Here is a 27,396-nt window from a genome sequence, read left to right on the forward strand (position 1 = left end):
TAATACAGTGCTAACAATTATATAACAGGCCCTAATTACAAAGATTAAAAGTGTTGATTATTTAAATAAGGCAAATTTGTTGATGTTTTTAATGTTTCTCTCGCTCTTGCTTAATAAGTAAAAATCAAATGTGAATGAAAGCGGTATACATGTCATTAATGTGATTAATTATAAATGTTATTTTCCCGACAAAACAAAAGCATAATCTCACTGACATGTCTTAATTTTATTCAATTTCTCTGTTAAAAAAATAAATAAAATAAATAAATAAATAATCTAGGCTTTCACAGACATCCTAAAGAGTACAAATAATAATTTTGAAACATTTCCACCTATTAAGCCCAGCACATTTTAATGGTGTTTCATTTTGGAGCCCAACAGTCCAAAAATGCACCCTTTATACTATTTTATTATTTTTATTTAGATGTTTTTTATATCACCTAAAACTTCTTTTCTTAATCTTAATGCAATATACACTTTTAAATGATTAGTTTCCTTAAAATTAATTTACAGCTAAAAATAATAATTATGTATGGTTATATTTTTGACTGCTGGACTGCTGTATGATTAAGAGGTGGTGGATAAATTTGTGCAAATGTAATAATTATAATATTTTAGTTCATGATAATGTTATTACATAACATTAAATTATTATATTAATATATTTTTATTTATTTTAAATAATATTTAATTACGTTAGTTTGATTAGTTTGACTCTCACCATACAAAACTTGATAGTAAACAATGTTATATATTGTTTATAGGTATAATTTATACTTTTAGAGACTCCCAGACTTCCTGGGGATATTTTTTTTTACCACACTTATTGGTTGAATCCGTCCCTGTCTGTATGGACCCTTTAGGTACAAATGTGTACCTTTTGAACAGGGACCACCCCAGTGACAGCTCTCTTACCTTCATTTCTGAGAGTGCAGGGTAATCAGGTACATTATTTGATAATGATGATTTGTTCTGTAGACAATTGAAAACAAATATTGCTTAAAAGGGCTAATAATATTGACTTAAACATGTTTTAAACAGTTAAAACAGATTATTTTTTTTAGCAAAAAACAAAACAAAACAAATAGGTCTTTCTCCAGAAGAAGAAAAAATATCATTGGAAATACTGTGAAGAATTCCTTGCTCTGTTAAACATCATTTGGAAAATATTTGAAAAAGAAATCACTGGAAGGCCAATAATTCTGACTTCAACTGTGCATGCATGATCTAGCCTAGACCGCTAATAATAATAATTCCAGATGAATGCCTCTCTAGAAACGCCCTGTGTGTCTTTCTCTGTTGTCACCATCTGCTCTGCACTTTTCATCTTTCCTGGTTTTTTGTCCCCTTTCAACAAAAGCTATTGTTAACATATTCTCATGCTTGCCGTGTAGTCACTAAAGAGGTATAACAAGGAGCCAACAAAGGTCAAATCAGTTAGCTGTTGCTGACGTAATAACAATCTGCCAAATAAACTGTTTACATTTTTACAGTGATGTAAAAAGACATTTGTAACTACTTTTTTAAGCAGAAATACAACTCGTTAACCACATTAGGTGTGATTAGAAACTTGTTTTGACTAAACTTCTTTAATAATCTGAATGCAATAGGCATAGGAGTTTTTTTTTTGCGCAAATAGTAAGGAAAAGTGGCTGTGAGAGAGAAGATTAGTTTGTTTACTGGTACTTTTTTAGGATCTAATAAAACCTTAAAAATAAAATAAGCCTGCTTTGTTGTGATGCATTAATTTTGCATAGAAAGTGTGTCAATGTGCCTCTCCATGAAGCTAAAACATCTGCTAAAAACAAAGTAAAATATAATTTAATAAATAAAATTGTAAATTGTATTATAATTAGTCATGGGCCGGTATAAGATTCTGATGGTTCGATAACCTTGGGTAAAAATATCATGGTTTAACAGTATTGTGATTACTGCTCTAAAATATCTTCTTTTTAAATGTCTGGGTAAAAAACAACAACTTGTTTCCTTCGTTGAACACACTATATTTTATTTTGAGAAACCTTTATAATATTTTGGAGCAGTAAACATGTCAGGCTGAATGATAAAAGTAAATCATTGACTTCTGCTGTCTTCAGCAGCTTCAAAAACACAGATTTATTTACCATTTAAAACAGCATTTTTGGATATCTTTTCTGCTGTAGATAATGTTGTCCCTAAAACAAAACAAAATATATAAATAAATAAATCTTACATATACCGTAGGAATGGTATAGCAGAAAATGTTGGCAGTTTTAAAACCTTGACTTTTCCAAACTGTGGTATACCTTGAAAACAGTTATCCTCCCATGCCTAATTATATTAATAATAATTATTATAAATCATTTAAAAAATGAAATACGAATGCTTGTTTCCTCTACAGATTAAGAATATTAAAAAGGTATTTGTGGGATTATTATTCACATTTCTGACCCATCCTTCCCCCCTTTTTTGTCAAAATTGCAATATTTAAACAGTATTGTACTGTACTCAATGTGTAAGGAACACATTTTAAATTGCAATTTCCGTGTTTATTTCTCGACATAATGATTTTTTCTCCTCAGAGTTATTAGTTTATATACTTTCCTGCTGTTCTAACTTTCGACAGTGAAAATTAAACCACACTGAACTGAACTAAACTGAACTTTAACTCTGTAAACTGGACTGATAGTTTCAGTTTACTAGAACTTCTATGTTAAGCTGCTTTGACACAATCTACATTGTGAAGCGCTTTAGAAATAAAGATGAATTGAATTAACTTGTCTCAAAAACAACTCAAAAGTAGAAAAACGCAAGATAAAACTACTAATTTGAACAACAAAAATAAACAATTCCGTTAAAATGTAAAGTCCAAATTGTAAGTTCATATCTCACAATTCTGACTTTTCTCAGACCTCTGAGTTTACATTTTATCATCCTGATTTCATATCTTGCAATTCAGTTTTTCCCCTTATAATTTACAATTTTGTTTTGTTCTGAATTGAAATTCATTTCTCGTCGTTATGATTTTATAGGTTTTCTCATAATTCTGGCTTTATTTTATTTGCTATTCTGAGTTTATACACTACTTCCTGCGAGTTTATAGACCATTTTGAGGGATATGAACAAAACAATGCTTGTAACGCATTTCCTGTTTTACATTTCTAATTTCTATAGCTTCTGAGAATCCAAAAAGGTCCACATACTGATAAATATTTTTATTATAGCTGTTTCAACATTACGTTATGATTGCATTTCTTCTTGTTACAGTTATAAAATAGCTTGATAACAAGCAGGAAATGTTCATGTGCCAATGACATGATCACATTGAAATGGTCTATAAATAGAAACAGTGAAATACAGAGTAATTATTTTCAAGGGGAAAAAGTCATAAATTGCAAAATATGAATTCTCAATCGCGACAAAGAAATTTGGGTCCCACTTTATATTAAGTGGCCTTAACTACTGTGTACTTACATGTATCTTTAATTACAATGTACTTACTGTGTTCATAATGTATCACAAAACACTTGAGGTAGGATATGGGTACGGTTAGAAATGTAAGTACATGCAGGTATTTAATCAAGCATAAATACATAGTATAACCATGTATTTACACAATATGTATATTGCAACTAATTATAATTTACAGTGTAAGTACATATTAGTGATATTAGCCACTTAATATAAAGTGGGACCGACATTTGTGATGTAGAAAGTTAAATTAATTACAAAAGGGATATTAGCATTAATCTTACATCAGCATGTAATTATTATTATTATTATTATTCATTTTCTTTTCAGCTTAGTCCCTTTATTAATCTAGGGTCGTCACAGCGGAATGAACCGCCAACTTATCCAACATATGTTTTACACAGCTGCCACAACCCAACACTGGAAATATTATTATTCATTAATTTATTTTCTTTTTGGCTTAGTTCTATTATTAATCAGGGGTCATTATTATTATTATTATTATTATTATTATTATTATTATTATTATTATTATTATTATTATTATTATTGAATACAATTTAAGTATTATTGAGTTATTATTGATTATTATCACCACATTGAAGTGATAATACAGCAATGAAAGATAGAAACAAAATCTTTACAAAGCCCCAATCATTAAGAGACATATTACCATAACGAAATGTATTCTTATTATTATTAATATTAAGTTTAAGAGATTCAACATTGAACGCGTGTGCTTCTGATTTTCAGTACGAGTAAACGCTGTGAAACGTCATTGTCGTCCAACCACATTGAAACGCGTTTTGTCTTCCTCTAGCGGCAGAATGACGCAAACGCCGTTTCTTTGTACAAGGTTAATTATTTAACTTGTTGCTCGGTAAGGTACCATTCCTACCCGAAGGCAACCGTGTGTCAAGACGCGTGGTCAAGGTATGCCCGGCAGCTGCTCTCCTCTGTCATGGGTGATATTAGACAGCGCAATGGCTCTGTGAGTAATAATGACACAGATTTATCTGTTGTCCCTTATACAGCAGACGACATCAGGGTGCTTTGTCATAAAGTTGAAGATGGGAAGGTTGGGGAGGAATTTGAGATGCGAACTCTATCAGAAGTGCCGGATGGGGACGCTGGGGAGTCCCGACCGGTCAACCGCGGTGCTTTTTACCGGGTTTGTTTGCCGGCTTGCTGTAAAAGAAGCGACACTCACCGTGACGAGGATGAAGATGATGGTGAGGAGGACACGGGGGAAAACACCGTTCAGAAAGGTAAACTTATCTAAACGCTTAGCTTTCCGAAGAAATCGTTCGTAAACATAACTACAGATGCCGAATTTGATCTTTGTTGTTTCTAATTTTACACCTGTGTGACCTCTGACTGTTATGTACAGTCAACTGTCGAGTGCTGTGGATCGCTTACATTCACCATAGTAACCATCGTTTCTGTTAACGTGTAACATTACGTTAAATCTGCGACAACTTACTGTAAAGGCGAGAGAGGTGTGTTTCAAGAATAAAAAACAATAAAAGTCAAATATATTATCACCTAAAATGTGATAACTATTATACATTTTTACAATGTCTTGTCAGGCAATCATTTGATGACATATTAAAAGACTTTATTAAAAAACGTATTCATTATATGAATATATGTGTCGTCATCTAACTTAAATTGTAAACCACTGGGTTAAATATATATGTCAGCAAGAGGTTTTTAATCATTTAAAAGATAAAGAATTTTTAGTACAATCACTTACTTTTTATATATTTTAATAAATACAGGTAAATAAAAGTAAAAAGGGTCACACTTTACATAAGGTTTTGTTAGTTAATGTATTTACTAACATGTAATAAGAATGAACAATTCTTATATGGTATAAAGAATTTTTAGTACAATCACTTACTTTTTATATATTTTAATAAATACAGGTAAATAAAAGTAAAAAGGGTCACACTTTACATAAGGTTTTGTTAGTTAATGTATTTACTAACATGTAATAAGAATGAACAATTCTTATATGGTATTTAATAGTCACAGTGTTAATTAAGCTTTTTAACAATAGTTATTGAACTGTGAATTTTCAAGGACTAACATTAACAAATATTAATAAATACTGTGATAAATGTATTGTTTATTGTATGTTTGTGCTACTAATTACATTAACTAATGGAATCTTATTGTAAAGTGATACCATAAAATATATTTATGTAGTTGTGTGTGTGTGTATATGCATATATATATATATATATATATATATATATATATATATATATATATATATATATACAGTTGAAGTCAGAATTATTAGCCCCCCTGAATTATAGCCCCCCTCTGTTTTCAACTATACTGTTTTCAACCTCTGTATAACAACAGACTTCAATTATATATATATATATATATATATATATATATATATATATATATATATATATATATATATATATATATATATATATATATATATATATATATTTATATATATATATATATATATATATATATATATATATATATATATATATATATATATATGTATATAAATAGGCCTGACGCAATATATAGATATATTACACAATATAGACGTGATCTTAGTAACTTTAGGTGATACAATATTCATCACGATTGCACGAGACTGGAAAATATGCGATAATTATATTTCTTACAATATTTCCCTTGAAAAAGGCTATTTTTATTAACTGTGTTTTCAAATCGTTTAATTATTGTATGACATTAGAATAAACAGGTAAAATATATTTCAGATCTATTTAATTCTAATTCAGGAACTGTGTCAAGGTGAAAACATTTATCCTTTACACCACTATGAGTAAGAGAAAGCAGATCTTCTGACTCTGATTGGCTGTTACTTTTTAAAATATTTCCCAAATTATGTTTAATTATGTAAGGAAATTTTGCTAATAATATTTTTTCTTCTGGAGAAAGTCTTATTTGTTTTTATTTTGGCTAGAATCAAAGCAGTTTTTAATTTTTAAAAAATAATTTTAAGGACAAAATTATTAGCCCCTTTAAGCTATATTTTTCAATAGTCTACAGAACAAACCATCGTTATACAATAACTTGCCTAATTGCCATAACCTGCCTAGTTAACATAACTAACCTAGTTAAGCCTTTAAATGTCACTTTACGCTGTATAGAAGTGTCTTGAAGAATAAGTAGTAAAATATTATTTACTGTCATCTTGACAAAGATAAAATAGATCAGTTGTTAGAGATTAGTTATTAAAACTTTTATGTTTAGAAATGTGTTTAAAAAATCGTCTATATGTTAAACAGAAATTGGGGGAAAAATAAACAGGGAGGCTAAAAATTGAGGGGGCTAATAATTCTGATTTCAACTGAATATATATGTTATTCTGATTGACTGTTTTACCTATATTTCAACATTTAAAATCTTACAAAAGTTACTTGAACAAAATTGTGCACTTAATATACTTTCTGTCTATAAAAAATGTTTTTTGTAAGTTGAATTTTTTGATGCAGACACTAAAATAGGACATATCATCTTTGACCCTTAATCTGTACGTCATCAATAAAACATAATTAGTTAAATAAATATTAAGTAAATAAATATTGAAACCGCATGTTTCTACAGTAACCTGTTACTAACTGTAGTAACAGTGTCATAAACAGCAGAGTTGCCATGGCACTTTCTTTTTATAAAAGCTGACAAGAACAGTCACATTGTAATTATCCCCTTACATACAGCTACCATAGAAACTATTCTTTGTTACTCGGTTGTAGCCACTTTTCATTGTTTTTACAGGTCTTATGAACTAATACAGAATTGATTTAGGAATATTTGTGGTGACTAGTTCCACATTCTCAGTTCCATGTTTGTGTTGTACAGTAAAGTGTCCACTTTTCAGTACCCCTATTTTTCATTAAGTTGTTGCGCTTATGAGGTAAATCACAAACTCATACACTGCAAAAGGAACAACGATTATAAAGCATTATGAATTGCATAATCGAATTAAAAACAAGAGACAACTATAAAACTAGAATTTAGTTCAATCATTGAAAATCAGTCCACCTGTGGAGGAAATGACTGGGGTTTTCTTACTTCCAGAACCTGACTGTAGCACTCTATTGTGTGTTGTTGTTGGAAATTGTGGTCACCATGGTATCTTTTGTGAGGAAAACATTTACACTCAAGGTCTAAAGCTAACATTTACCACCATCTAGCAATAGCTGATGTCTTGAGAAAATAAAAAATATGAATAAACATAATTATAATGTATTTGTAATAGATTTTACTGGCCATGAATCTGTATATACACTCAAAATAAATTGTTCAAATTACTTAATTAAAATGAGCTGAAACAACACAATTCTTGAGATTTTTTAAGACAACTTAATTGTTTTATGTTGAATCCACTTGGTCTTTAATAGCATGTAACAAATTACAAGTCTTACTGTTCAGATCTTATTTTGTTTTTTGGTCACGGATCAGACAATGTTTTGGATCAGCCAAAATAGGGAGAAGACAAATGTCATTTGATTTCTGTTTATTACAGAAACAGCACTGCAAGTGACTTGAATAAACCAACAGACCTTAGAACCTTTCATTTTATTAAAAATAAAAGAAAGAAGTAATCAGCTGAATAAAAATAAATAGTAAAATATTCAGTCCTGTGGAAAATTCACTGTTACAACTACTGTTGCTGATAACACTAAATGTAGAAATCTAACATTAAAATGTGTGACACCCATATGTATTTTTAGTCTCATTTTCAATAAAAGATTCAGTTATTCACTTGTAAAACTTCATGTTTCATATTACTAGATGGGTCATTTTTAAATAATTATTCAGTGGCATATTTTTGATGGCTTGTTGTTGCCACCTATTGGTTAAATAATGTAATTGCTGCGTACAACTTTTATTTTTGAGCGTTAAATGCATATGATGGTAATTTTAATCTTTACCATAAACATTTAGTTTTATCTAAACTATACATTGTTATCCCAGTACATTTTCTGTTTTTTGACGATTTGTAGCTTAACTAACTTTAAAGACTAAATACTAAATCTCTTAGGATTAATAAACAAATGCAAATCACCATAATTTATAATTGATGTTGCTTGGGTGTTGAGATACTGATCTTTTAATGATTATTCGTGCAGCTTACACTGAATGCATGAATGCAGGCGAAACAAATAGTGACAGAAAACACTTTTAATAACCTAAAAAACCCAAAACATCCATCCTCACTATATTTTACAGGAAAGGCCTTTAAGATAATAAAAGAACTGTTATCATGAGTTGCTCATGTGAAAAGAGCTGTTGTGGCATCAGATTACAAATTTATAAAAATACAATGCCGTATTTGTGATTTAATAATTGTGCTAAACCACTTAGCATATCCGTCATTGTTCATAATATAGTGACCAACCAATCGCATCACCAATTTTTCTTCAATTTTTGCCTTTTTTATTGTATATGCTGAATATTTAACAATCAAAACCATACCAAAATCTTGCAGTTATGACATCCACATCACAACAGAAAACCAGAAAAGTAATAATACAATTGAAATGAATAGAAAATAATAATAAAAAAACAAAAGGTTATACATTAATATTTACAATTAATAGAAGAGAGGAGTTTAGTTCTTTGAATATATTCATAGTTCTGGTTGCTTTCTGACTTTAAAGTCTTTTAAAGTTCCCATGTTAAAGTCTGGAAGTTACTAAGACTTATTAATTCAGTATGTTGATGTACTGGGGCTTTCTTCTGCTCATTATTTTCCCATTGCAAACTTAATGGTTTGAGAGGGTATTAAAAACCAGTTATTAGACATGAGTTATTAAAACTATTATGTTTAGATGCAATATATAGATATATTACACAATAAAGATGTGGCCTTAGTAACTTTAGGTGATACAATATTTATCACGATTGCACGAGACTGGAAAATATGCGATAATGATATTCTTACAATATTTTCCGTTGAAAAAGGCTATTTTTATTAACTGTGTTTTCAGATCGTTTAATTATTGTATGACATTAGAATAAACAGGTAAAATATATTTCAGATCTATTTAATTCTAATTCAGGAACTGTGTCAAGGTGAAAACATTTATCCTTTACAACACTACGAGTAAGAGAAAGCAGATCTTCTGACTCTGATTGGCTGTTGACGTTTGGCTCTCCCGTCTCAACTCCCGCCATTAGTGTTTATTTTCAACTCTGGGTTCACCTTTGGGCCACTCCACATACTGACAAAAAACGTCTGGGTCACGCTAACTTTAAGAATGAATATAATTGTTCCTTTAAAGTGTTTAAATCCATTTGCATTATTATTATGCTGTTTTATAGCATAGCATTATATAATCTAGGACTTTTATTTTAAAATGACAGTATCTTATCACAATAATTTCTGTGGCAATTTATTGCACAGCATAAATGAATTATCACGACAGGCCTAATTATATGGTGCATGATCAGTCAAGGTCATTCCGTGAAAACATTTGATCTTATGGTACAGTGTTCATATGCAGTGGTATTTTGTTTTCAAAGAATCTTTGAAATTTTAAAGGGATTGTTCGCCCAAAACTGATATTTTTGTCATTATTGAATCACCCTTTACTTGTTAAAACTTCCTTCTATTCCTTCTGTTAAACCAACCCAGGCTCGTTCTGAAAATTTAGTCCCGTGGACATTTCTGGGGACTGCGAAATACGTCCCCGGAGGTACCTATATTTGCAGTTTTTGTTTTCACGCTTTTTTACATCTCAAATGTCTCTCACGAGTGCTGTTCGCACCCGCGCTGTTCTAGAGTAAACCCACCAGAGGCTGCTGTCGACCGACTGAATGATTGACTGGGCGACTGGCCAATCGACTGACTCCTCCTCCTTCCCTCAACCCAATTAATTTTACCGATTGACCCGCCCACCCACTTACTTCCCTAAACCCTCAACCGATGGTTTACAAAAGCCGTCCAGAAAAAGAAAAGTCCTCGTCTGATTTTTACCACATTTTCGGATTTCACCACATTCTCACCGTGTTGTTCACTCATTCATTTTATTTGCTGGATTCTGTTTTTGTCTTACCTGATTTCTTAACCACATATCCCTGGACTCGATCCCGGTCATCGTCAACAGCCAGTTCATCTCTGCGTCTCAAGTACGCCGACAAACACGACGAGCTAACTGGTTGTGCCAGGAAAGCCCTCCACACGGAGGTAAGCGGTCAGCCCATGAGCACCAAAAGGAACGGCGTCAAACCAGCCCGTAGCGTTCGCTAAAAAAATGAAATGCAGCCATACGTACCTCCGGCTACATAATTTGCGGTCTCCAGAAACGTCCACGGGACTACGTTTTCAGAATGAGCCTGTGTTGCATTAAACAGTTGAGAAGATATTTTTTAAAAAGCTTGAAACCGTTGACTTCTATAGTATTTGTTTTTAATACTATGGAAGCTCAGCTTTCTTCAAAACATCTTCTTTTGTGTTCAACAGAAGACAGAAACTAATAAAGGTTTGAAACCTCTTGAGGGTGAGTAAATAGTAAGCAAATTTTCATTTTTATTTGACCCATCCCTTTAGGGTGTTACCTAATAAATAGGAAATACCGGTTTGAAATATTTCTGCAGGGTGACGTTAACTAAAATGCTTTATCATGATGAGCAGTACTGGCTTTGTGGGAAAAGCTGAATCACACCAGGAAACTGTCGTTTTCCCCCCTCGTGTGTTCTCTGTTAAAGATCAGGTGAAGCTGCTTGTTTACTTGAACTCAAACCCGTATTGTTGGGTGTGTGTTATGTTCCAGGACCCATGATATTTGGCTCGCTCCAGGTCCACATTTGATACAATTTGACGTTTATCCAATCAACCTGATTGAGCACAGCCCTCAGCTCACCGACAGGTAGTAAAGTTGCACTTGGTTGCGTAATCACTTGCGTCACATTCTGTGGTTTCATTTCAGTGTCAAAGTTAAACTCAAGTCATCAACAGTGTGTGGAGATTCATGCTGTTCTGCTCTCTCCATCTCATTCCATGCCAATATCAAAATTCAGATCACACCCCACAAAGCCAAATCATGCTGTGTATTGCTCATATCTCGAGTTTCCATTCTTTTCTGCATGTGGTTTGTCTACAAAGACTTTATTGATGAACGGCTTTCAGATGGTTTTCTAATGACTAAGGCTATTTAAGTTTTTTGGTTTTGTTTGAATACAATTTTTAAATTTGAACAGCATTTTAGTTTAAATTTAGTTTGTTTTGGTTAGTTTTATAGTTTAGATTTTGTTTCTATTTAGTTCTTATATACAGTGGGAGGGGGTATTGAGTTTTTTTTTCTGGAAATAATATTTCTAAAGGAGCTGTTGACATGGAATTGAACCAGATTTTGGTAAAAGCCCAAACAATACAAACATAAATAAAACAAAACAATACAAATCTGAGAAATTAGTTCTGTGTAATAACAATAGAATGACACAAGGATAAAGTGCTGAACTACTGAAACATATTTATTATAACACAATAACTTTTGCATAGATTATGGTAGAGACATTTTTCTTTTTTCCTATAATTAGAGACATGTGCAGGAACCACCAAAATTAATTACAGCACGCTAGACCACACAGTACCTAAAAGGTACACTTTCAAATTTGAGTTTATAAAAAAATACAAAAAGCGCCTCTTTTTTATGTGTTTATTATAACACAGACAACATATACAGTTGTTTTAAACACTTTCATTAGTGTTTTCTGAAAATTCAAAGGGTTTTCTTTAAAATGATGCCAAATTTTTGCATGTAAACCTCTGCATGTGGATTTGGGAAGCTTTTAAATTTAGGTAGGCAAAATCCAGGCGGAAATCCCAAAATAACAGCAGAGTTTAACTGGTTAAAGAATAAGTAAAGAGTAAAGAAGGATTTTAAAAGGAGATATATTGATGATTATGTATATATGTATGTATGTACAATATGTATGATTAAAAGAAAGTACTTCAATCACTAATTAATTAGAAAAGACTAATTTTCCTTGAAGGTTGAAATTTTTTGAGTTCCATTTTTGCAATTTAATAAATGTCTCATCCTGTTATTGTTATGTAATTCAACTTCCTGTGGTTTGTGGCCCTATAAAAGTCACACTTATGAACTGTAAAGGAACCAGGTATTCATGGATGCCCATCTGTGGTCATGAAGATAAAGTATTGAAATGATCATCATTTAGAGATTTTGGTAACACTTGAACACTGTGAATGAGACTATGCATGCTTATAACAACTATCATGAAGTCTCATTCGCTTGGTTATGACATTTTAAATGCAAAGATTTTTGTCATGACAACTTGACATTACAAAGACAACAAAACTTGTCATAAATCTGTCATAAACATAATTGTCTTGAAGCCATTATAAATGTGTCATGAATTATAGAACAGTGTCTTAATTACCTTTTGGACCGTAACTGCTGTGGTACAAGGTAAATGTGTAATTTAAATGTCATTAAATATTAATAACGCTCTTAAAAAATTATTTGACAGAGTAATGACACTTTTGATTAGTAATTTTACTGACAAATACAGTTTGTTCCAATAAAAACAAGATCAGGCGATGCAGTGGCGCAGTAGGTAGTGCTGTCGCCTCACAGCAAGAAGGTCGCTGGTTCAAGCCTCGGCTCAATTGACGTTTCTGTATGGAGTTTGCATGTTCTCCCTGCATTTGCGTGGGTTTCCCCCACATTCCAAAGACATGCGGTACAGGTGAATTGGGTAGGCTAAATTGTCCATTATGTGTGTGTGTGTAGATGTTTCCCAGAGATGGGTTGCGGCTGGAAGGGCATCCGCTGTATAAAAACGTGCTAGATAAGTTAGCAGTTCATTCCGCTGTGGCGACCCTGGATTAATAAAGGGACTAAGCCTACAAGAAAATTAATGAATGAATGAAAAACAAGATCAGAAAAATATTTCTGACACAATTAAAATGCCTTATGAGAATCATATTTATGACAAGTTTTGTTGTCTTGCTAATGTAAAATTGTCATGACAAAGATGAAGAAGTTGTCAAGTTGTCATAGCAAACAATGTCATCTTTGCACTTAAAATTACATAACTGAGCATGTCATGTTATGATTAAAAAGGTTTCACGACAGTCTTATGAACACCCCTTAAAGTAAAGTGTTACGGGGGCTTTTTTTACTCAAAACAGTGAATTAATCAGCATGTCATGTTATTATTTCGCATGATGTTGAATTTAATGTGATGTTGAGCAGTATTATTATTATATTCGTCCACAGAAAAGCAGCCGTCATGTCCGGGGCTGGGCCTCATGTACAGCTTGTTAGCGTCTGTCTTCTTCTCCATTGCGGCTCTTCTTGTGAAGAAAATGGAGGGGATGCACGCCATCCAAATCAGTGCCATTCGCTGCTTCTTCCAGATGCTGTTTGTCTTGCCAGCCATGATATATTACAAGTAGGAATCTACGATATATTACAAGAATGAAAGCAGAATGTTTTACAAGCATACATCTATTTCAAGTCAGCTTAAAACATGTATGAATCTATTAGATAAACTATAATTATTCTTACACATGTCAACATCTGATATATTATATGTGAAAATCTACAGTATAATGCAAGTTTAAATCTGATTTAATACAAGTATGAATAATTCACATTTGACTGTTATGATATTAGGTATGAAACTAAGTCTTTCGTATACATTTAAATATAATCCATTACAAGTATGAATCTTATACAAGTATTTAAGATAAATTACCATTATTAATTTATGATATATTACTATATTACAGACTATATTACAAATCTGACATATATGTATGAGTTTATGTAGTAGTATGAATCCGTAATACAAATATGAATTTGATGCATTCAGTTGATGAAATATTTCAAGCATGAATCTATAATACAAGTATACATTTATGATCTTTTATGATTCTATATTACAAATACAACACAGGTTTATTCTGAAAATGTAGTCGCGCGGACGTTTCTGGAGACCGCAAATTATGTAGCTGGAGGTACGTATGGCTGCGTTTAAATTTTTAAAGCGAATGCTACGAGGTGGTATGACGCTGTTCCTTTTAGCGCGTACCAGCTGACCGCTTACCTCTGTGTGGAGGGATTTCCCACTGCAACCACTTTGTCCAGTTAGCTCGTCATGTATGTCGGCGGACTTGAGATGCAGAGAGGAGTTGACCACGACGACGATCGGGTTCGTATCCGGGGTAGAGCGATTCCAGAAATCAGGTAAGACAAATTCACAATCCAAACAATTAAACGAACGAGTGAACAACAGGGTGAGAATGTGGTAAAATCCGAAAACGTGGTAAAAATTAGATGAGGGTCGGTGCAATAGCCTAGTGGTTAGCGTGCTGACATATGGTGCAGTAGCATGTCAGGGTGTCCTGAGTTCAAATCCCGGCTTGAGGACATTTCTCTACCCTCCTCTCTCTCTCTCCAACTTCCTGTCTCAATAGTGTCCTATGAAAAAATAACGATAAAATAAAATAACGTGGACGGCTTTTGTAAACCGTCGGGTTGGTTTAGGAAAGCGAGCGGCCGGGTCAATCGATAAAATTGGTTGAGTTTATGGAAGGAAGAGGTTGGGTCGGTTTATTGGCTGGTCGCCCAGTCAATCAGTCATTCAGTCGGTCGACTGAACACACAGCGGCCTCTCACGGATTCGTGAAAACAAAAAATGCAAGAAACGTCCACAGGACTACGTTTTCAGATTGAGCCTGGGTTGCACAAATATGCATATAAGTTTGAATTTAATATGGATCTAGTGTGAATTTAAGATCTATTACACAGAGGTGGGTAGTAACGAGTTACATTTACTTCGTTACGTTTACTTGAGTAAAACTATTGGGTAACGTGTACTTTTTTTGAGTACATTTAAATATGTGTACTTTTACTCTTACTCAAGTAGACTCGTAAAAGCACAACGCAAAGAGGCGTTTCCCACATCAGCACAAATTGATTGTTCAGCCAATCAAGGGCCCCATCCTTCTGTGGGCCCTGGGGCTTCAGCCCCGCCTAGCCCTTACGTTAATCCAGGCATGATCATATCATTATATACAACCCGGGCTCATTGTGGAAACAAAGCCCCGCAGACGTTTCTGCAGACTGCGAAATACGTCCCGGGAGGTATGAATTCGAGCAGTTTTTGTTTTCGTGGATCCGCGAGAGGCCGCTGTGCGCGCTTTTTCGCGTCTCGAGGAGGAGGAGTGGAGCGGCGTCACACCGCCCCGCAGCTTTTGCTCGAGAAAAACTAAACGCGGCCATACGTACCTCGCGGTCTCCAGAAATGTCCGCGGGGCTACGTTTCCAGAATGAGCTTGGGTTGATTATATAATAAGTATAAATGCATAATACATGAATGCATGAATTTGAAATATCACACATATGAATCCATATTGCAAGTATGAATTGGATAATTTAAACAATCTATAATACAGGCATGATGTTGTTGTCTATTACATGGATTAATGGATTAATCAATAATACAGGTATGCATTTATGATTTATTACAATATTAAATCTATAGTACAAGTATTTGTACATCTTGACTTGCATAATTTAATTGAATATCATTTTGACTCAATCTATAACCTTTTCGTTTTATAGAACTGGCTTTTTGGGACCAAGAGGTATGCGAATCTACCTGTTCCTCCGTGGCTTTCTAGGCTCCAATGCCATGATCTTGTTGTATTACGCAGTTCTTCAAATGCCTCTGGCTGATGCCACAGTTATAATGTTCAGCAATCCAGTCTTTACAGCCTTGCTGGCGTGGATTTTCCTCAAAGAGCGATGCACGATATGGGACGTGGTCTTCACTGTGTTTACACTCACCGGCGTCATTCTGATAGCCAGACCACCATTCCTGTTCGGCGGCGAGTTGTCAGGGATTGAAGGGGATTATAGCAGTCACATCAAGGGCACAGTGGCCGCCTTTTCTGGAGCGGTCGGAGCAGCTTGCACTATGGTCATTCTGAGAAAAATCGGGAAAAGGGTTCACTACTTCCTCTCCGTATGGTACTATGCAGTTCTGGGACTCATCGAATGTGTCGTTGTCCTGTTCATCTTGGACGAGTGGACTATTCCGTCCTGCGGCTGGGATAGATGGACGCTCATGGCCATCGGGGTGCTCGGCATAGCCGGACAGGCCTTTCTTACCAAAGCACTGCAGATCGAGAAGGCAGGACCAGTTGCACTTATGAGGACGATGGATGTGGTGCTGGCCTTCGTCCTGCAGTTCCTCTTCCTCAACCGCAAGCCAACATGGTGGAGTTTAGGAGGAGCGCTGTGTGTGATCAGCAGCACCAGTGGAGTGGCCTTAAGGAAGTGGTATAACAGCACAAGACAGAAGAGCTGATCATGCACACTATAGGGAGGTGAAGATCCATTTTATATATGTTTGCTACAGATAACTGCTGCGTTAGATACCAAAGAGGCTTTTCACTGTTATCATATACAGCTATGGAAAAAAAAAACAATGAGGCTACTAGAGATATTCTCTATTTCTCTGGGTGTGCTGTTGGATTTAATTATTCTAAATGTTGATAAAATGTTGATCGTTGTTTTGTCCTGTAATTTTCACAGCAGATAGCGCTAGCTTTTCGTTTTTAACAGATGGGGCTCCAGCCTAGGGGTTAACAGCAGATGGCGCTCTAGGCTAATGTTTAACAGCAAATGGCACTAGCAAATAGCACTCTTGCTTATTTTTAAACAGCAGATGGTACTTTAGGCTAGTTCTTAACAGCAGATGGCGCAAGCAGATGACGCTCTAGGCTAGTTTTTAACAGCAAATGGCGCTCCAGCTTAGTGGTTAACAGCAGATGGTGCTCTAGGCTAGTGTTTAACAGCAGATGGGCTAGTTTTTAACAGCAGATGATGCTCAAGGCTAGTTTTTAACAGCAGATGATGCTCTCGGCTAGTGTTTAACAGCAGATGGGCTAGTTTTTAACAGCAGATGATGCTCAAGGCTAGTTTTTAACAGCAGATGGTGCTCTAGGCTAGTGTTTAACAGCAGATGGCGAAAGCAAATTGCAATCTAGGCTAGTTTTTAACAGCAGATGATGCTCTAAGCTAGTTTTTAACAGCAGATGACGCTCTAGGCTACTGTTTAACAGCAGATGATGCTCTAGGCTAGTTTTTAACAGTAGATGATGCTCTAGGCTACTGTTTAACAGTATATGGCGCTCTGGGCTAGGTTTTAACAGCACATGGTGCTCTAGGCTACTGTTTAACAGCAGATGGCGCTCTAGGCTACTGTTTATCTGCAGATCATGCTCAAGGCTAGTTTTTACCAGCAGATGATGCTCTAGGCTAGTTTGTAATAGCAGATTATGCTCTTGGCTAGTTTGTAACAGCAGATGGCACTAACATATGGTGCTCTGGGCTAGGTTTTAGCAGCAGATGGCACTCTAGACTACTGTTTAACAGCAGATGGGCTAGTTTTTAACAGCAGATGATGCTCAAGGCTAGTTTTTAACAGCAGATGATGCTCTTGGCTAGTTTGTAACAGCAGATGTCACTAACATTTGGTGCTCTGGGCTAGGTTTTAATGCCAGATGACACTCTAGGCTAGTGTTTAACAGAAGATGACACTCTAGGCTAGTGTTTAACAGAAGATGGGACTCAAGGATAGTGTTTAACACCTGACGGGGCTCTAGGATATTTTTTAACAGCAGATGGCGCTCTAGGATACTGTTTAACAGCAGATGGGGCTCTAGGATAGTTTATAACAGCAGATGCCGCTTTAGAATCATTTTTAACAGCTGATAGAGCTCTATGACAGTTTTTAACAGCTGATGGTGCTCTAGGATAGTTTTTAACACCTGATGGCGCTCTAGGATAGTGTTTTTAACAGCAGATGGGGCTCTAGGATAGTGTTTTTAACAGCAGATGGGGCTCTAGGATACTGTTTAACAGCAGATGGGGCTCTAGGATAGTTTATAACAGCAGATGCCGCTCTAGGATCGTTTTTAACAGCTGATAGAACTCTTTGACAGTTTTTAACAGCCGATGGTGCTCTAGGATAGTTTTTAACACCTGATCGTGCTCTAGGATAGTATTTTTAACAACAGATGGGGCTCTAGGATAGTTTTTAACAGCAGATGGCGCTCTAGGATACTGTTTAACAGTAGATGGGGCTCTAGGATACTGTTTAACAGCAGATGGGGCTCTAGGATACTGTTTAACAGCAGATGGCACTAGAAAATAGTGCTCTCGGCTAGTTTTTAACAGCAGATATCTAGCAAATAAAGATGAGCGATGAAGATGAGCGCTTGTGCTTTAGATCATGTACTGTATGTGTTTTAAGTGTAAAAAAAAGTACTGTAGGAGTTTTCATTTCAAATGACAGTATTTTAATTTTAGATTTGAAAGAAATGATATCAGACCTTTACAAAATAAAACAATTATTAACATTTTTTTCAAACACACAGCTATAGTAAATCCAGTACATCCAGAGAATCTGAGAATTCTTGTATTTTAGGACCTCACTGTATGCAGTATGTACAATAAATGACAGTATTTTAGTAGTTTTATAGAACACAGATATTCCTAACCCAACTGAGGGCTGTTAGTCAAGACTACAGATATTTTTCAATGGAGATAATAATGCTGTTAAGACAGCACTGCTTTATAAAGATTATAGCAGACCACTTATAAATAGACTGCTGGTCAGACACTTATGAGTGTACAAATCAGCAAAAATGTCAACTTTGTCATTTACTCAACCTCCTGGCATATTTGTTTCCTTCTGTAGAGCATGAAAGGAAATATTTTGTCCTTAAGTCCTTTTTTTCACTAATGTTTTGTGTCCATTTCATTATGAATATTATCTGACTTTTCAGGGTTTAAAGGGATTGTTCACCCAAAAACAACAATTCTGTTTTCATTTACTCATACTTCACTTGTTCAAAACCTCTTTGAGTTTCTTTTTTTGTTCAAAAAAATAATAATAATAATAAATTTATATATATATATATATATATATATATATATATATATATATATATATATATATATATATATATATATATATATATATATTTATAATTTTAAAAATAAATATAACCCTTTGTCTTCAATAGTATTTTTATTTCCTAATATGGAAGTCAATAGGTGCCAACCCAGCAGGTTCAGGACGTCAACATGATGTCAGATTGATGTTGTAACCTAACGCCATGGGGACGTTGCATTTTGTTTGGAAATGAAAACCGTGTTGACATCAGAACCCAATATTAGACCGACATCAATGTCCAACGTCCAACCTAAAATCAACTAAATATCAACGTCTAATGATGTTACAGCTTGACGCTGTGTAGACGTTACCAATAAAACGTTTTTGAGAATTTGGATTTTTGTTGCCATACTTGATGAATTAATGTCATTATATGACGTCAATATGATGTTAGTTTAAGAGGTTGGCTTGATGTTGGATTTTGGTCAATTTTTCCAACACAACATAAAATCAACTAAATATCAACATAACTTTGTCTTTGTCCGCTGGCTAGACATAGAATTTTGGTCACCTGACATCATGACCTTAATCTAACCCAACATTAACGTCTTATGACATTGTGTGCCTGCTGGGATCTACATGCATATTTCAAATTATCTACAAAAGAAAGAAACTCTTAAAGGTTTGAAGCCACATGTTTTTGTTTTTGGGTGAACTATCCCTATATCTGTACAGCATTCACTATTTAGTGAACATACAGTTGAAGTCAGAATTATTAGCCCCCCTGAATTAGTAGCACCCCTGTTTATTTTTTTCCCCAATTTCTGTTTAATGGAGGGAAGATAGTTTCAGCACATTTCTAAGCGTAATAGTTTTAAACACTTATTTCTAATAACTGATTTATTTTATCTTTGCCATGATGACAATAAATAATATTTTACTTGATATTTTTCAAGAAACTTCTATACAGCTTAAAGTGACATTTAAAGGCTTCACTTGGTTAAAAAGGTGAACTAGGCAGGTTAGGGTAATTAGGCAAGTTATTCTATAACGATGGTTTGTTCTGTAGACTATTGAAAATAAAATTAGTTTAAAGGGGTTAATAATTTTGTCCCAAAAATGTTTAAAAAAAAATTAATAACAGCTTTTATTCTAGCCGAAATAAAACAAATACGACTTTTTCCAGAAGACAAAATCATATCAGACATACTGTGAAAATTTCCTTGCTCTGTTCAAAATAATTTGGGAAATATTTGAAAAAGAGAAAAAAAATCGAAAGAGGGCTAATAATTCTGACTTCAACTGTACGTACATGTATTTTGCACCATCATGATGACCTACAGTCTTTAAAAGTCGATCCTAAATGACTTATTTAAACCATAAAACACCATAAAATGAGTTCAAAAGTCGGTATTGCAAATCACTGTATATATTTTGTGGAAACAAGACTGAAATAAGTAGTAATTTGCTGAAAAGCTTCCCCTTTTGGCACAGTCATCATCATCATGATGTAAAGATTGCACTTTTTCATTTAATGCAAAAGAGCGGTGTGAACATTCTGCAAAATATCTCGATTTTCTTCTGTGGAGATTATTTTGGAAAAACCTGAGGATGAGTAAACGACAGGACTTCATGTTTGGTGTGAACTCTCCCTTTAAAACCTTTTGCACTTTCACATTGACAATGTACTGTAACTGAAAGTCACAGGGTCAACTGAATAATATTTTGCGCGCTCAAATAGAAACCTCTTCTGAACTGTCTACGCTTAAAGCTGAATATGCAATCAGTGATATGTTCTGAACCTTGATGAACCACTGATTTGGACTCTGTCCTTGTGTACCACAGATATACGCACAGGTCTGCTGCACAAACATTAGTCTGATATAGAAATGAGTCGCTCTTGTTTATTTATTGGACACGTGTCTTGGCACAAAGATGAGTTGTAGTGTGTTGTTACAAGAGACCTTTATTTAATTGACAATTTTATTTAAACCTGTTTGTGTAAACTGACCTAAAAAGCACTTTACATTGACTTGTTGTGTCAGTTTAACTTTACTAAAAGCACTATTGTTGAAAAACTGAACCATCCGTTCATAGACATGCTGCCTTAATTTATTTCTATCCAACGACGTATCCGTTATAATCAATGTATGTGAGAGCAGATCCCTCCATATTATTTATTATTTGATTATCGCCTGCTGTAGATTTCTCATTGCATATTTATATGACTTTTTGAACTAGTTAAATAAAGAAAGATTCTTACCACGCCGAGTACAGTGTCTGTTTTTTTAAGCTACAACATGGTAATCATGTGATTGTTACCCCCAGCGAGTGCTTGAGAAGGATTATTGCTGCATTCTTGGGGATTTTCTGTTCCTTCTCGTTATTTTGGGATTTTACACCTTAGACTCAGTTTAATCATACACTCCATGCTTTGTGTAAATATTTAAGGATGACCAGTCAGATGCTCTGCATGGCACTGTTGTATGATTGAACAGTTTAAAATAGAGACTAAATAGACTTATTAAGGGGACCTGTTATTCAAAAATCACTTTTATAAGGGTTTTAAGGGTCTGGCAGCAGTGTGTGAATATATCGAGCCTCTATTGGTAAAAATTAATCAATTCAATTATATATAATCAGGGCTTAACATTAACTTTTTTGACCACCAGTCACTGTGGCTAGTAGTTTTCCAACATTTCTAGCCACTCGCCATTTTCACTAGCCACAATTTTATTGTTGGGAAAATATCTTATGCACATAAATATGACTTTGATATGCTAAAATGACTTGATATAGAGTTTGCGTTATCTCTACATGCCTCCTCATTCATTTCACTTTTTGTGTGTCGTGTATGAGCTTGCTCAATAATCATGAGCAAATGTGTCAGGGTTTCATATATTACAATTAGTTTTCATAATTTTTAGAGCCCAAAATGAACAGTTAATTATTTCTTAGCCACATATTTTAAATGTGTGAAAACATGCAAAATATAGCTGAATTCTATACTTTTTATCTAACAAAACACATGCACAGTCAAATGTCCTGGCTAAAGGTCCCAGATCACCAGTTAACTACACGTAAGTGGGGAGTTAATCTCCCATTAAAGCAATGTTATTGTAAAAAAATTAAACCATATTAATGCAAAAGAAAGCAGGTAAAAACATACTGTGTGGTAATGAAAGGATGATCACACACGCATGATTAATGATAGACCCATGTATTATCTGTTCAAAGAATGGTTAAACCGAAAGCAACTGGCGCTGCTTACAATCAGTCAACTCTGGAACTCTTGAAAGCAGCAAGACAAGACTGTAGGTGCATGTTCCTCCCTTTTCGCATCAGTTGTGTTTCTAGACACAGTTGCTTCACAAAAGGAAATGGGAGCGATCACGCGTCATAAACAGTCACGCGCATCATCTGAGCTGTTAGCGCGAGTGATTATCCTTCATTCGGTATTCACCTGCTTTGCTCGCGCGAAGTTGCGAACGCAATTATTTTTGTCAGTCGAGTTGCTTCTCGATCGCCTGTGCATGCATATTGGACCATCCTTATTGTCGAACCCTGCTTTTAAGAATTATTATCTGGGAAAATTATTTTCAACCAGCCAGAGTGGCTAGTGGGAGTGTCTGTCTTACCCGCCACCGCCGAAATCTACCCTCATTTGGCGGGTTGGCGGGTGTTAATGTAAAGCCCTGTATATAATCACACTTAATAAAAACAGGCTGCAGAAACACTTTATCTGACATTTTCCCTTTGTACATGTCATCAGAGGGGGAAAGCCCCGCCCACTAGTGACCATCTCTCCCACATTTGCATAAACAGCCCTGAGTGAGAAGCAGCTGTCTGTTATTGTTCTGTTAGTGCCTCATCGTTCACACTAGGTATGAGCGATGTCGACCAATTTGGCATCTTACAATGTCTAATGTGAAACATCACGATGGACAATGGCATCGTCATCACGTGAACAGCGTGCGACGTGTCTGAAGAGCAAGGAGGGATCCGTGGATGCGTGACTAATGTATTTTTCGCGAGCAGGTTTGCACCGATGGCATCATCTATCAGCCTAACCCTAGTTCACACCATATGTGGCATCGCATAAATAAATCCTTTTCGCAGTTAAATTCACGCGTGAACATTTTGCGTTTACTCACTTTATTTGCACCTCAAATTTGCTTAATTCACATGTCTGTCTGCTCGATGACTCTAGTTTCGATGCCTAATATTGTCAAAGGTATGAAAAAAATACGATTCATATTCTTCAAAGCAAAGGGGGCGCCTTTATATGGTCAGCAATGTAAACTAAATGACACCTGGTGGTGATGTATGGTACTGCGGCCAAACAAACTTACTTTAAGCTCATTTTGATTTTCTGTTTATTTTAGAGTAAAACTAGACTTTTTTCATTCATTCACTCATTTTCTTTTTGGCTTAATCCCTTTATTAATCTGTGGTCGCCACAGAGGAATGAACCGCCAACTTATCCAGTATATGTTTTACGCAGCGGATGCCCTTCCAGCTGCAACCCATCACTGGGAAAGATCCATACATGCATTCACACACTGCGTACCCAATTCACCTGTACCACGTCTTTGGACTTGTGGGGGAAACTAGCACCCGCAAACACGGGGAGAACATGCAAACTCCGCACAGAAACGCCAACTGACCCAGCTGAGGCTCAAACTTGCAACCTTCTTATTCTGAAGCGATCGTGCTACCCACGGCGTCGCCAACTGGACTTTTTTTTGTAATATTCAATATAAATTAATATGTTTTTAAATCTCGTTTTGATTTAATCTCTCCCTCATGAATCTTTGAAGAATATCTCAAATTAATTATGCAGTGACAAATACATTTTAATGGTTGCTTGTCAGTGCAATTAATTTCAAGTTTAACAATGTCAATGCAACAAGCTTCATTGGAAATGTCAAGCTGCTTTTCAACATTGACTGAAAAAGTCCAACAGGTTTGTGTCAAGTGAATAAACGATGACAGAATTTTCGGTTTTGGGTGAACTACATCTCTTTAATAAACATTTGCAAATCACAGTCTGTTTAGAATTAAGATTGCTTGTGTATCTTTTAACGTTTAATCCTTCAGCTGTTAAGCATGCTTCAAGATTTGAGGCTTCATCGCTGTTTGTCTTCTACTGTCTGAAAGAAACAAGCTGTTTTGTCCTCGATCCTCAAACAAATGGCCTCCCAGTGTTTGGTAAGTAACTGCAGACATGAACAGTCTGTTCCAGCAGTACATTTACATGGTCAACAGATAGCAGGCTTTAATGATAGGTCAACAAAGACTCAATAAGCACACACACAAAGGGACAACCACTTTTAATTAAGGTTTTCACTTACACCCTTTAATCTCCTCAAACAAATGTTTCCAGTAGAATGGGACTTTTTTTGTACACTCCTCGCTTATCTTCATTGTGGCGCCGTCACAAAGCTCACCAGTACAAATAATTTAGTGAGCCTCGTGAAAAAAAATTCAGGACTGCAAAACCCAAAACGCCATATCTTTTGTTTGATTTGTGACTTTGTGGCAGTTTCCATTTTATAACTTAAGCCTTTAGATTGCCTTCCAAGCAAGAGTGTGTTTACCCTTTAACTTTCACCGTCCCCAAATGTGTTTAGATTCCATATCTTCAGCCAGACTTTTTGATAGCTATTACTGAGCAACTTTTAATGTGCAATCAGGATACTCATCAAAGAAGCAATCAGTGGTGGAAAGAGTTCTGAAAAAATCATACTCAAGTTAAAGTACCATTACTTGCCTAAAAATGTAGTGCGAGTAGAGTAAAATTATCTGTTGTAAATATTACTCAAAGTATGAGTAAAAACTAGAAAAGTATGAGACATTTCAAAAGTACTCAAGAGTAGTGAGTATTACGCTGTGAAAGGCTGATGCATTTACATGTCATTTATGGATGTGTGTAAACGTAACATTCTGTAGTGCAGTTAGTGATTACCCAGCAGGTACACAACGTCATAAGACGTTAATATTAGGTTAGATTTAGGTTGTTATGTCAGGTGACCAAAATTCAATGTCTAGCCAACATCTAAGGACAACATTATTTTGATGTCCAATAATGTCATCAAATGATGTTGATATTTGGTTGACTTTAGGTTGTTGGAAAGTGACCAAAATCCAACGTCTAGTCAACATCCTAAACCAACATCCTATTGACATCAAATACTGACATTTATTCATCAGGTATGGCGATCAAAATCCAACGTCTGATAGACGTCACAGTGGTAACGTCCACACAACGTCAAGGTGTAACATCATTAGACGTTAAAATTTGGTTGGTTTCAGGTTGGACATTGACGTTAGCCTGAGTTCTGACGTCAACCTGATTTTCATTTCCAAAAAAAAAAAAAAATCCAACGTTCATGATGTTAGGTTACAACATCAATCTGACTTCATGTTGACATCTTGTGCCTGCTGGGTTTTTAGGCCATTTCGGTCATCATACTGTAAACATCTGCCATCAGTGATCTGCATCTAAACAGTCTCTGGGTCAATGCATGTAAGATTTTGGACATCTTCTTGGACACTTTTAATGCTTCCAAACAGTTTGCTGCATTTATAAAGCACCCATGTCTTGAGGTAGTTCATTATGACGCGATTTACCTACTATGTGTGATTTGATTGGACTGGAATCACAGGACTGATTTTTCTAATCCCCATAGACAGGAAATAATAAAGTAGTAACTTCAGGTTGAAGGAAAGTAGTGGAATAAAAGTACTGATACAGCACTAAAAAGGTATTCAAGGGAGAGAAAAAGTACACATTTATAAAACTACTAAGCAAATTACAATTCCTGAGAAAAAGTACTCAATTACAGTAATTTGATTATTTGTAATTATTTACGTTACACCACTGGTAGCAAAGCATTACTTTGCTACAGCAATCTGCATGAAAATTTGAGGATTTTAGAGGCTAAATTCAAAATAAATATAACCAAACTTCCCCTACTGCTTAAGAAATTTGTCTACTTTATAAATATTATTCAAAAGAAGGTAATGATTCGCACTCAGTTGCTTCGTACTGTTTTTATTTTTACTTTTTCTTACATTTTAGTAAAAATTTAAGTAAAAATAAAAACAGTACGAAGCAATTGAGTGCGAATCATTACCTTCTTTTGAATAATAGCAACGATAAGATTAACGCACCAAACCAAAGAAGTAACTAAAAAAACGCAAGCGCGCAGGACAAACTTCAGTAACTCTGCACACGTACTTTATAAATATTGTCAAAAGTATGAAAAAAATACTGTTTGTATTGTTTGTACGGTGGCGCAGTGTGTAGCACAATCGCCTCACAGCAAGAAGTTCACTGGTTCAAGCCCCAGCTGGGTCAGTTGGCGTTTCTGTGAGGAGTTTGCATGGTCTCCCCATATTGGTGTGGGTTTCCTCCGGGTGCTCTGGTTTCCCCCACAGTCCAAACACATATAGCGCTATAGGTGAATTGAATGAGCTAAATTTGCTGTAGTGTGTGTGCAAGAGTGTGTGGGTGTTTTCAGTGATGGTTTGCAGCTGGAAGGGCATCTGCTGCGGAAAACATGTGCTGGATAAGTTGGCGGTTCATTCCACTTTGGCAACCTCAGAATAATAAAGGCACTAAGCCGAAAAGAAAATGAATGAATGAATTTTTGGCAGCGCACCGGTGCAATGGGTGTCGCTGTCGCCTCACAGCAAGAAGGTCGCTGGTTCGAGCTTCAGCTTGGTCAGTTGGCCTTTCTGTGTGTAGTTTGCATGTTCTCTCTGTGTTTGTGTGGGTTTCCTCCAGGAGCTCAAGTCCAAAGACATGCGGTATAGCAGAATTGGTTAGGTTAAATTGTCTGTATAGTGTATGTGTGTGAATGAGAGTGTATGGGTTGCAGCTGGAAGGGCATCCGCTGTGTAAAATATATGCTGGATAAATTGGCGGTTCATTTCGCTGTGGTGACTCCTGATTAATAAAGGGACCAAGCTGAAAAGAAAATTAATCAA

The 27,396-nt window shown here is 35.1% G+C and overlaps 1 protein-coding gene across 1 annotated transcript; it reads left to right on the top strand.

The window, feature by feature from the left end:
* The first annotated feature begins 4,340 nt into the window (after positions 1–4,340).
* On the top strand, positions 4,341–19,386 carry slc35g1 (solute carrier family 35 member G1). The gene is made up of 4 exons (XM_009306432.5): positions 4,341–4,383; positions 4,485–4,718; positions 13,707–13,881; positions 16,059–19,386. The coding sequence occupies exons 2-4, from the start codon at positions 4,547–4,549 to the stop codon at positions 16,804–16,806; spliced, it is 1,095 nt and encodes a 364-aa protein (XP_009304707.1). The 5' UTR covers positions 4,341–4,383; positions 4,485–4,546; the 3' UTR covers positions 16,807–19,386.
* Positions 19,387–27,396: the final 8,010 nt, after the last annotated feature.

The sequence above is a fragment of the Danio rerio genome, chromosome 12 (genome assembly GCF_049306965.1).
Source record: "Danio rerio strain Tuebingen ecotype United States chromosome 12, GRCz12tu, whole genome shotgun sequence".
In the NCBI taxonomy this organism is placed as follows: domain Eukaryota; kingdom Metazoa; phylum Chordata; class Actinopteri; order Cypriniformes; family Danionidae; genus Danio; species Danio rerio.

Coding starts and splice junctions, on each gene's coding strand:
- slc35g1 (XM_009306432.5), top strand. CDS start 4,547: ATGCGAACTCTATCAGAAGTGCCGGATGGGGACGCTGGGGAGTCCCGA. Junction 4,719..13,706: donor GGAAAACACCGTTCAGAAAG/GTAAACTTATCT, acceptor ATTCGTCCACAG/AAAAGCAGCCGTCATGTCCG. Junction 13,882..16,058: donor CCAGCCATGATATATTACAA/GTAGGAATCTAC, acceptor TTCGTTTTATAG/AACTGGCTTTTTGGGACCAA.